This window comes from Balaenoptera acutorostrata, chromosome 14 (genome assembly GCF_949987535.1).
Source record: "Balaenoptera acutorostrata chromosome 14, mBalAcu1.1, whole genome shotgun sequence".
Taxonomy (NCBI): Eukaryota; Metazoa; Chordata; class Mammalia; order Artiodactyla; family Balaenopteridae; genus Balaenoptera; species Balaenoptera acutorostrata.
Window position 1 is genome coordinate 31,881,973 of NC_080077.1, and position 12,271 is coordinate 31,894,243.

The 12,271-nt window shown below is 36.6% G+C and overlaps 1 protein-coding gene across 2 annotated transcripts in view; it reads right to left on the reverse strand.

The window, feature by feature from the left end:
- Positions 1-12,271, reverse strand: part of ENPP3 (ectonucleotide pyrophosphatase/phosphodiesterase 3) — a 97,743-nt gene that overhangs the window by 35,691 nt on the left and 49,781 nt on the right. For both annotated transcript variants that reach the window (XM_007190870.2, XM_007190869.2), the window contains 4 exons: positions 7,643-7,751; positions 6,108-6,236; positions 5,706-5,737; positions 2,871-2,998 (listed from right to left, as the gene is read on the reverse strand). In XM_007190870.2, coding sequence (XP_007190932.1) covers positions 2,871-2,998; positions 5,706-5,737; positions 6,108-6,236; positions 7,643-7,751 — 398 coding nt within the window. The remainder of the gene's footprint in view (positions 1-2,870; positions 2,999-5,705; positions 5,738-6,107; positions 6,237-7,642; positions 7,752-12,271) is intronic.

Genomic DNA, 12,271 nt, shown 5'->3' on the forward strand with positions numbered 1-12,271 from the left:
TGAGAAGCTTGCGCATCGCAATGAAGAGGAGCCCCCGCTCGCCACAACTAGAGAAAACCAGAGTGCAGCAACGAAGACCCAATGCAACCAAAAATAAATATAAAAAAATAATTAAAAAAAAAAAAAGGTGCTCCACTGCTCTGAGCAGAGCATTCAGAGAAAGAAGCACCTCTGAGAAGACACAGCCTGGCAGTGCTCAAGGCGTGGCAAGCAGAGGGGTGCCTTCCAGTAAGGAAAAGGGGTCCTTCTCCTCTGCAGACACGGCCTGTCCAGGCTTGGTGAGTGGAACAAGGGTTAGATTCCCGCTCCCACTCGTCTCCTTGGTTGAGTGCCTCTGTACAATGCACAGACTAGACAACTGCACAGGGAGACCCACTTATGTGACAGCATTTAGCCTAACCCATCCTGAGCCTTCAAAACCCAGAGCAGGAATCACACCTACGAGGAAGCGTTCTCTGACATTCTCTGGCATCCGCACCTGGGGTGTGAAATCACTCTTTTTGTTTCCTTGTGCCTTGTACTTGATCCCAGTGCAACAGTTGTTACACCTGATTATAACTGTTGCCATCCTCCCTCCCTGGGTGAAGATCCTTCGGGTGGGGACTGTGTCTATCTCCATTTCTTAGAAACGTGCCTGGACAAACCGATGATTTGTCAGTTTCCAATCATAACATAAAAAGCTATTATTCATGTTATCTAAAAGGGAACTTTAACATTACTTCAACTAGTTTCAAATAATTGGGTTTCCCCAAATTAGTAAAATCTAACACATTTTATAAAGGGCAAAATAAAGAGGAGAAGGAGGAAAATAGATTACACTAAATGATGAAATTTGCTATAATTTTGAAAAGGGAATCTAGTTATCAAATATTGAACATTATAACTAAAGATGACATATTTTAACTTAGAAAATAGGTAGCCTGAGACTCATGTGTTAAGGGCTGGAGATAGAATACACCCAGGACTTAATCAGATGAGACTTCCTGTTGCTCTGATTGGGGCTGTAGTCAGCATTCCCTCTGATGTAAGTTAGTTTACGTTGTATATGAATAGCAAGAGATTAGTAAAACCAGGTTCGTCTTGTGTTACAGATGAGACAGATGAAGACCTGAGATATTTATCTGTGCAAGTTCTCACAACAAACTAGGTGCGGAGCCGGGGCTTGAACTCTGGGGCTGCTGCTCTATTTACATCTGACTGCTAGCTAGTAAATGTACAAAGCTCACAATTTGAGACTGAGTATTAATGTGTGAAACCCAGAGGTATCCTGGTGGCTGGGCTCTCCTTCTATAACCCATAGTCCATGTTGTTGAACTGATGGGCACCTTCTCATTTTGTACCATTGGTCTCCTAACTCCTTTGATCTCATACCCTTAACAGTAAATATTTGGAGAACTCACTCACATTTATATATTACATACACACACTACTAAAAATCTTATATATTTAACGTTAGTAAAGCTTAATTTATCTCACGTAATTTAATCTTCTTTTAGAGAATGCTGTCCTGACCCACAGGACAGCCTACTGAGCCAAAGGGCTCTGAAACTCCAATTCCAAGAAGAAAGGCTAGTGTCATCTAGTGGCCACGTGTTAAACTGCACGCTCCCTGGCCTAGCGATGCACTGCTTGGCTTTCCTGTTATCTCAGAGAATAGACTCTACCAAATCTCTATTTCCTCATCCTGCACACATTTATTATGTTAGAGCCCAACTTCCTCTCTTCCTTTGTCTCCTCTTCCTTTATTAAACATATCTTCTATTTATATCCACTAATGCATTGGAAAAAATACTGGAATAAAATACAAAAATAGGGAATGCGAGTTAAACTACCAGATAGTGTGTATTTATTTGTTTACTGGCTTATTATCAGGCTTTTCCATTTGACAAGGAGGGCAGGAATAATTTCTGTATCCCAAATGCCTTGAACAGGGTTTGGTACACACATAGCAAGCATCAATAACATTTTGTTGAGTCAATTAATTAATTGGTTATTTGGGGATAGAATGATTCAGAATGCTTTATATTTTCTCAAAATGGCCTTATATTTTGCAAATGCTCAATGATCAATATGAATTACAATTATAACTAGAAAAAAAGAAATGTTACAACTAATTGGTTAGCTTGGCCTTACAGCCATAAGCATGCTCTTTCAGAAAAACCACAAAGGTGACAAAGATCTTAAAGAGCTATCTAATCAATTACTCATTACCAGCCTGTGAGACAACTGAGGCCATCTTTATATCCTGTCTGCCACCTAAAGGAGACCACAGTGGTCTCAGTGGTTAAGAATGTGTTGGTACTGATAATCTCTGCGACAGTCAGCCTTCTTCCTCATTCTCATCTACATTGTAAAGATTAGTAGGCTAAGATGGGCAACCTCTTAACAGTCATTTCAAATACAGAAATGCTAGATAGCATATAAAAGGTCAAGAAATTGTCATACTCAGGAAAATTCATGTGATCATAATAGCAGGGTAAGGTCAAGGAAATTTATAATGAAAGATGGCTGTTAAAAGTATTATGAGAGGCTTCCCTGGTGGCACAGTGGTTAAGAATCCGCCTGCCAATGCAGGGAACACGGGTTCGAGCCCTGGTCCGGGAAGATCCCACATGCCACGGAGCAACTAAGCCCGTGCGCCACAACTACTAAAGCCCGCGTGTCTAGAGCCCGTGCTCCGCAACAAGAGAAGCCACCGCAATGAGAAGCCTGCGCACCACAATGAACAGTAGCCCCCACTCGCCACAACTAGAGAAAGCCTGTGCACAGCAACGAAGACCCAACACAGCCAAAAATAAATAAATTAAATAAATAAAAATTAAAAAAAAAAAAAAAAAAGTATTATGAGATAAATTAATAGGCACACAGACCTCACAGCCAGCCACTGTCGATCCACCAAAAGATGAGCTTTGTCAATTCTGACATTTTTGGCATAGTGTAGGCGTTTTGGCAAATCAGGAGTCAAATAGGGTGTGAAATGCTGATCAGGTTTTCGGCACTGAAAAAGAGGTAAATTATCTCCTCATGACACCTATAAGATATGCAAACTAATTCAACAATTTCATCTCCTAAGATGATTTGTTAAACACTTTTTAAAAGTAAGAGGATTAAAAAAAAAAAAAAAAAGTAAGAGGATTTAAGCCTGGCTAATAAAATAGGAACATTAAACTTATTATGTGTAGTCACATTCTCTAGTTATATTGTTTTTAATTGTTGCAACAATATTTAAGTTGCAATTTAACATATGATGTAAATTATATTGTTTGCTGTCTGAAGTTTTATTCCTGTGTATATATGTTAAACCACCATAAATCTCCCCTCCTTTTTAGACAGAGAATAAATATAAGTTTGGATTTAGAGTGGCAATTACAAATTTGGAGTCTAAATTATACATGAAAAGTCTTATACAGACATTAATAAATATGAGTAAAAATTTTTTTAAATTAGTTAAATTGCACCAAAAATCCCTTCACAATTGACTCAGTTTACCCTTTAAATAACCTACATTTGCTTAATTTTCAAATCAAGTCAATAGTGTTTGAAATCTAGTCCAGTTCTCCCACTTGTGAAAAATTCATGGGTTTCTTCGCTGGAATGAAATTTTATTTCTTAATAATTACTGCTGTTAACTAGATGGCGTATTTAAAAACTTGGTAAAGATGCAAATCATACTGGTATCTATACATGTAAAAAAAAGTGAGAAAATGAGAAATAGAACTACAAAGAAACTTTTTCTCCCTCGACTTTTTTGAGAAACAACAGAAAAAAAAAAAAAAATACAGGTAAGGATAAGGGGAAATGAATTGTTTTCTACTTGCTCATTTTCTTATTTATTTTAAGCCTCAACAATCTCATAAATATTTCAAGTCTGTGTCACTATTATCTCATGTTCAATTTACATAAGAAAAAGAGACACTACAAAATTGATTTTAAAAATCTAAAAGAAATATAGAAAGTAGGAGAGTGAAGAGAGTTATAGAATGAAAAAGGAAAGAGAAACTTATTTATTACACAGATACTTCTGCCAGATATATTTTTTTTTCCTGCCTACTTTGCTATCTTTTCCAGTCTTCTTATTTTTCTACTTTTTCATTTATCATTACTTCTTTCTTAAGCCGCTATTTTTGTAACTTCCAGGCAAGCACGTTGTGGCAGCTGCTGCGGATGCAGCTTCCGCAAAGATCCAAGGGACTAGAATGTGCCCTTAAGGACCACCAATCATTTGATGAGGCACACTTTGCTGGCTGGATGTACAGCCCGAGTAAATCCAGAGAAAACTGGGGGTACACTGCCAACCTCTGAAGAAGTACAGGGTCATTCTTTGCATCTGAGAATTTGAAATGAAGACACTAGAGTTGAGATAAAATTTTGGTCCTTTTATCTAAGAACAAAGTTGACGCTGCTGTCTGTCATGCAGCCAGAATGTGCGGGACTTGCCACTTCATGTTTGGTTATGTTTGTCCAACATAAGCTCAATATAGGCCCACAAATCAGCATTCCTGGAAATATTGTACTACCACTCAGAACTTTTCCCTGGGAATAGTGGACTACTTCATAAAATGATAGTCCATTTCCTCAGGGCTCTGCAGCTCCAGGCCTGGTCCTATCTGTGATGCCATGTAATGGATTTCCAAAGCCTGCGGTATCCAATCCCTTTGCGCCACTAGGATTATTAGACATTTGCCATCATTTCACCAATAGGACTACAGCTATATGAATCATGAGGTGATGGAAAAAAGGGAAAACGATATGTGGATTTAGAGAGTCCATTTGCTGGAAATTCTCCACTACCCTTCCAGTCAGCATGGGCATATTCCAGGTACACCCTTCACCAGGAGGGAGTGAGATGATCCATCATGCTTACTCAAGATCAGAATATTAGGTGTAAGAGACAAAAGGAGTGACTAACACTAAAGAATTTCTGCTCAAGCGCTCATTCCTACTTCAAACTTGCAGTGGGTCCCAGGTTATAGTAACCACTCTTTCCCCAGCATTTCCTTATTCACATTTTCAGTGTTCAATCATTCACATTTTATTCTCACAGTTTTTACTATGTTTGCATATCGCCTATACGTAAATAAATCTAGCCCCATCCCCAGCCATGGTAAACTCATGAATCCATATAACAGATGTATATTTGCAAATATACTTTAAACATAGAACCATTAAAACCACCATACAAGAATATTTCAGGTCTCTCCAGGTGTAGTGAACTTCACCTTGAAAAATCCCGACTGCTTTAATCTATCTGGAGTTTGTCCTGCTTATTTACTTACAACCTGAGATGCAAGAACCAATCAAAAGCAGTTACAATTATACTTAAGGGAGTTGATTTTTCTGACCTGTACAAAAAGATCTATAATATCTGTGCTTCACTATTTTCCAATATTAAATCATATAAAAAATATGAAAAATGATGCCACCTGAAGCTCACTAGCCCAGCTCCTTTGAATGAAACATCAGCCCATTCAATTCAGGAGTCAGTGCCTCTGATACCCAAACAAATTTCCAATAGTGGTGTCAACTCCAAAATAAAAACAGATAAGGTAAAACCAACTGACAGGAATTTTTTAAAAAGTTGATGGAGGTTTAAGAAATAAATTACAAATGGCTTGGACTCGAAAATATAGAATACAGCTTTCTTGAAACTTAGATTAAAGACATCCATTAATTTAAACATATGTATTAGAAGACTGTATACTTACACTGAGGTTCCTAACAATTTCTTCAGAATTAACTGTTTGGAAAGAAAAAGAAGTAAATCACATTACAACTGCAAAGAAATATAAACAATTCAGGTGAATTTGACACAGACGCTTATTAATGACTATGATCTGGTAAAATTAAATTAAAAAGTACTTTAAGCAAAGAATTATTTTAGCATTTAAGAATGGAGTATATTTTAACTTAACAATATTAGATATTACCATAGACTTTAACGACAGACTGTAATTAAACATGGGATTTTTCTCATTTGCTTCTGTGTGGTCTTCCCAAGAGGTCAGAAGAGGGGGCCTGGTAATCCCTGCATCCTCAGAATCAGGAGGCTATGGTTATTCGCTTTCAGTATTACCTTTATTTTTTTATGTGGTCATCTTCATACTTACAGGTAAAAAAATCATGAGGTACATTATGACTCCTGATGCGGGGGGCAGGTCCTTCATACATGTAGAAGTTTACTTGGGAAAAATAATTAGTCATATATTCCACTTTGTCACAATAAGTCTGATCCATTCCTGAATTAAAAAAAAATTATTCACTGAATGTATAAGATGGTAACAATCGGTTGTCTTTGATCAGGTCAAATAGGAGATATTTTATGTTACAGATCTCAAACCAAGTTTGACTGAGAACCTTTACAATTTACCCAATAACTTTATTCTAATTAGCAGGCCTTGAAAATCCTGGCAGTGGAAGAGAAGGATCATGTTTATAAGAGGAGAACAGATAGGAATTATAAACAGATCATCTGTTCAATGCAGATCTATTAAAGTAATTTCAAAGAAGAAAGTTCTCTGTAGGAAGCTAATTAAATCTTTATAACATCTGATTTTACATAAAGCAACATGATATATTTTTAAATCAAAAAATAACAGGCATTTTTATAAAACAATACATTAAGCAAGAGAACAAAGCCTAGAGAAGTTTTACTTTTCATAAGTGTATTATTTAAATTTATATAAGAAGCATATGCTTTAAAAAAGAATTGGTAGTTAAACCTTTTTTATTTGAAGATTCTTCAGACTCCATCCAAATTTTTATTTTTATTATTTTTACTATTCATTTTATTATTTTTATATTTTATAATTTTTTTTAACAAAATATGCATTAAAATATTTTCTTTAATTTTAAAACAATAGGTCAAAGTATTAGGGAACCATTTTAGAAACTTTTAAAATAAATTACTATGTCTCACATTATCTTGATGTAAGATATAAACAAAATTCTGCAGATGTGTTCCTTTTCCTCTTCTCACCCCATCTAGACTACCCTGTCTAGAAAAGGTCCACTTCTGCTTTATGTACTTCCTACCACACCACATCGAGCAAAATACTTGGCATTGAGTTAGCACTTTAAAAATATTTGTTGAATGAATGAGTACTTTAAAAGTGAGGTTGCAGAGGGCATGACATCTGTCTCACTTCTTTTAATATTCAGGTTGACTGAAATGGAGAGCTACCCTCAAGCAGAGAAATGTGGAGTGACAGGGACTTTATAGAAGTCTATTCACATGACTCAAAAGAAATACACAGAACATGGTAAAACTAGCCAATTCAGTAAACAGCAGCCAATCTATATGAATGAATCATTCACTGAAAAGAAGACATTTTTTATGATAACAGCCCAGCCACATCCTTGTTAAGTACTACTAACTCCAAATATATAGAAAATTAAGTGTATGGATAGATTTTTCAGAATGAATGTTAGAATAATTAAACTAAAAGTATAAATTTTAGTCCTCTATTCATCACAGCCTACTACAAAGCTCATTCTTTGCTCATTCAAGAGCTTCTAGGTCTAGAAATAGACTTTAAAAATCTCTATTTTTTTTGTATGCTCCCCAAAGTGATAAGATTTAATCAACGATAAAATACAATTTTAAAAAAAGCACGATAAAATATGATTTAAAAAAAAAGCATACCATGGTCAGCCAAAAGGATTATATTGACACAATTGACTAAGTTTCTCTGCTTTAGGCCTTCCATCAACAATCCAAAAGTGTAATCTACTAACTGTAAGGCTTGAATTACCTAAGGAAAAAAAAAATTGGAGTTAAGATTATCTTCATGAATTAAGGCTTAATTAACCAAACCATTATCTAATCGAGTAAAAATTAAATAATTTCCTTCTCTGAAATTGTTGGGTTTTGAAATAGGATATCAGAGCCCAGCGCCCATACTACATTTACCAAATACCAATTCCCTATATTTCTATAGCCAAAAAAAAAAAAAAAATTAAACCATATTCCCTACAAAGGAAAATAGACTACTGGCCAATAAATACCTGAGAAAAAGTGTTCAACTTCAACATTATTCAAACATTATTTAACTGCAAAGGTTTTCATGATAATTTCCAATGCTGGGGAGAAGAGTCCATAGACACTTCTATAGGAGCCTAAATGGTTACACATGTTCCAGAGAACAATGTGACAATGTGTAGCCAGAGAGTTTGAAAGGGGCATACCCTGTAACCTAATAATTCTGTTTCTGGGCATTTGTCCTAAGTAAACAGAGTACAGATGGAGATTTACATACAAGGATATTCATCACATTATTTATTCACAATTTAAATACAAGAAAAAATTATACCATATCCTTAAGTAGGCATACTCAATAACCATTAAAAAATATTTAAGCAACCTAAATGTCCATCAACAGAGGAATGGATAAAGAAGATGTGCTACATATATACAATGGAATATTACTCAGCCATAAAAAGGAACGACAATGGGTCATTTGTAGAGACGTGGGTGGACCTAGAGAGTGTCATACAGAGTGAAGTAAGTCAGAAAGAGAAAAACAAATATTGTATATTAACGCATATATGTGGAATCTAGAAAAATGGTACAGATGACCTTATTTGCAAAGCAGAAATAGAGACACAGATGTAGAGAACTAATGTATGGATACCAAGGGGGAAAGGGAGTGGGGATGGGAGGAATTGGGAGATTGGGATTGACATATATACACTATTGATACTATGTATAAAATAGATAACTAATGAGAACATACTGTATAGCACAGGGAACGCTACTTAATACACTGTGGTGACCTAAATTGGAAGAAAATCCAAAAAAGAGGGGATATATGTATATGTATAACTGATTCATTTTGCTGTACAGTAGAAACTAACACAACATTGTAAAGCAACTATACTCCAATAAAAAATAATTTAAAAAATATTTTTAAAGAACAATGGCATAGGAAGATGATCACAATACAATGCTAAAGTTAAAAAATTAAAGCCAAACTGTATACACACCCATACATATTGCATAATCCAATTTTGTTTTTAAATACATTCAGCATTTCATAGTAAAGTCACATATATGGAAAACCAAAAGAAAATATATCAAGGTACGGTTAACAGTGATTGTCTCTGAATAATGAGTTGGAGTTCATTTTTATTTTATTGTTTATATTCTTTTGTATTTTTAGATTTTTCTACACTTTATCGATATAGTATATTTAACTGACTTAAGGTTTAAGTGAATAATTTTTAACTAACATAACCTCTTTTTTTTTCAGTGAATAAGAAAATGTAATAGCACTTTCCCCACGGGATTGGGGAAAATTTTTAATCTTCTTAGTACTATTATAACAATGATTGCCTTTTTTTTTTCTTTTTTGAGAAAGGATTTTACAATTTTACAATTTTATTTTATTGGCTTTGAGAAAGCCAATTACTATTTAGAGTGTTAGTGCATTACCTCATGAAATCTCTCAGCAAACATTCATGGAAGATGCTACTGGAATTTCCAGTTACAGAGACCAGGAAACTTGAGGTTTAAAGCAGTTAAGTGACATGTTGGTGATCCCACAGTTACTAAGGGACAGGGCAAGACTTTAACTCCAGTCATCTCTATATACTGCTAAGTCTATCATCAACTCCATGACACTTTCCTGACCCTCATTCTCAGGGTGACCACGCACTCTGGTTTGCCAGTGAGAGTCATGGTTTCCACCTGTCATCACAGCATAATTATGTTCCCTTTCACATAGGCCACCTACTCACTCCTCCCGGCTGCACTCAGAGCCCTTCCTCCTCTGTCCTCCCCTGGCACCCTGGCATCCCGCTACCTTTGGACTCTCCACAGCTTAGAAATCATCTGTGCCTGTGTGTTTCTCCCAGGAGCGTGGGAGCTCCTGCAGGGAAAGGACTGTGTAACCAAACTCATCACCTGCTTCCTAAGCACAGAGCTGTTCACAAAGTACACACTCCATAGATGGCACGTTGCACTGAACGTGAAGTGAGTAGATGCCAGCCTCCTATTCTAGCCCAGACAAAGCTAAGAAACAAGAAATGCCTATAACAGGCAATGAGTAAGATAATTAACAGGGATAGAAAGCTCTGAGGCAAACTAAGTTTGGGTAGAAAACCCAACTTCTTTCACATGCAATCATGATCACTCACTTTCACAGGGGACACTGTAGAAACAGTAAAATCAATCCTGATATAATTAATTAACTGGAAAGACTCTCAATGAACAATTTTTCTCTGGATCTGGAAATCCCCTTGGGTAAAATGGCATTCAGGGCTGCTCTATGCAGCAGAGACATAACCTGTTTTTCAAAAGGTACAACATTCCTCCTGTCTTGTTCCAGCTCCTTCCACATGCCTCCCCCAAAACAGAGTTCTTCGGTGCTCAGAAATTTTCCCATCACGTTCATGAGCATTAGCAGCATGTCAGTCAATCTGTTCTTAATTTCAATTTTCTTTTCAGAATTAAATTTTTCTTCCCAACTTTTCACTCCATCTAAGATTAGTAATTTGTTTTTTAATAATGAATAATTACTGGATCTTATTAAAGTATTAGACCATTATTTAAAATTACTGGAACCAACCAGGACACTCTGTGCCTAATTCAACATCAATCCTAGAGACTCATCGGAGCAAATTTGTTATTAAGAAGTTCTGATTTTATTTTACTTCAAATGCCTCTCCCACCTCCTCCTACCTCTCCAAATCCTGTCACCCTCTACATCCCCATTTCATAAAGCCTTCTCCAGCTATGCCAGGTCACAATAATCTTCCCATCTAAACACTATTTAAGCGATGAAATTTTTTTAAGGTTTCTTTGAGAAAGAATCCTTTTGTGCATTAACTCGTTATTTCCTTTATCTGCCCTTTCAACCTGGTTTCTGGTACAGGAGCTTCATCTTCTTCACCTCTAAGAATGCCTGGCATAACATCAGGCCCACAAGAAACTGTTAAAAGTAGGTCTTAGGGACTTCCCTGGCGGTCCAGTGGTTAAGACTCCACGCTCCCAATGCAGGGGACACTGGTTCGATCCTTTGTTGGGGACCTAAGATCCCGCATGCCGCGCGCCAAATAAAATAAAAATTTTTTTAAAATTTTTTTAAAAAGTAAGCCTCAAAGGGATAGCAGGGCAAGAGCAAGGGTACTGATAACTGAAAAACCTAGAACTAGTTAATAAGCTTTCAATATAGTAAATCATCTTTTTACTTTCAAATTATGTCATAGTAACTCTGAATCAAAGTATGTGATTAAAAGTAACAATAGCAATAACAAAGCCATAAAGCTTTCCAGTTTCTGCATCTGTTTGGCCTCTTCTTAAGTTTTAAATGAGGCTTTGTCTTAATCCTTCTATTTTCACTGTTCACTCTTTCTTTCCTTAGGACATCTCCGCTTCCATGCACCAACTGTATGCTGCCAAACTGCCTGATCTCCATCTCCTTTGAGCTTTAAATCCATATTTAGTTGCCTTCTGGACATCTCCATTTGGATGTCACAGGCACCCCAGTCACAACATGATCTTCACCTCCAAGAAGATGCCCTCCAGTAGTCTTACTGGAGGAACCTGCCTGCTTATGCTAGAAGCCTGAAAATCACCATTGATTCCCCCACCCCATCACCTATCTCACACCAAGTCATATCAAGTCCATCTCTTAAATGAATCTTAAATATACCTTCTTCCATCCATGATGGTTGCCACTACCACAGTCCAAGCCACTATTATCTCTTTCCTGAAACATTGTAAAAGCTAACTCATGTCTCCCCACTTTCCCTTGTTCCCTCTAACCCATTCCTCTTACATGATAAAAGCGATTTTTAAATTCACATAGATCTGATCATGTCCTTCCCTGATTAAAGTGCCTCAGTGCTTCCCATTGCACGTTTTATGGCCTAGAAGAACTCGCGTGGTTTGGCGCTTGCCTCCTTCTGTAAGCTTCCTCTTAGCCCTCTCCCCTGGTCCACAGTGCTCCTGACATTAGTGAGAGATAATCCTCATATAGCAATTCAGACAGTACCTGGCACAGAGCAGCACACAATAAGAGTTAGCTGCTATTCTTATTTTTACCATTATCATATTGTCTATTTGTCTAGCTACCTGTCCATTTGTCTGTCCATTTGTTCCTCTAATGTGCTCAGCTCCTCCCTTAACCAGGCCATTTGTGAACTTTTTATCTTTTTTGTTATTCAGAGAACTTTCTAACCAGCCCCAACCCAGACTAGGTTAGCCCTTAAAGACCTCTCAGGGCATTCTGATTGTTCCCTTGGCAGCACTTTTCCAAATTACACTTAAAAT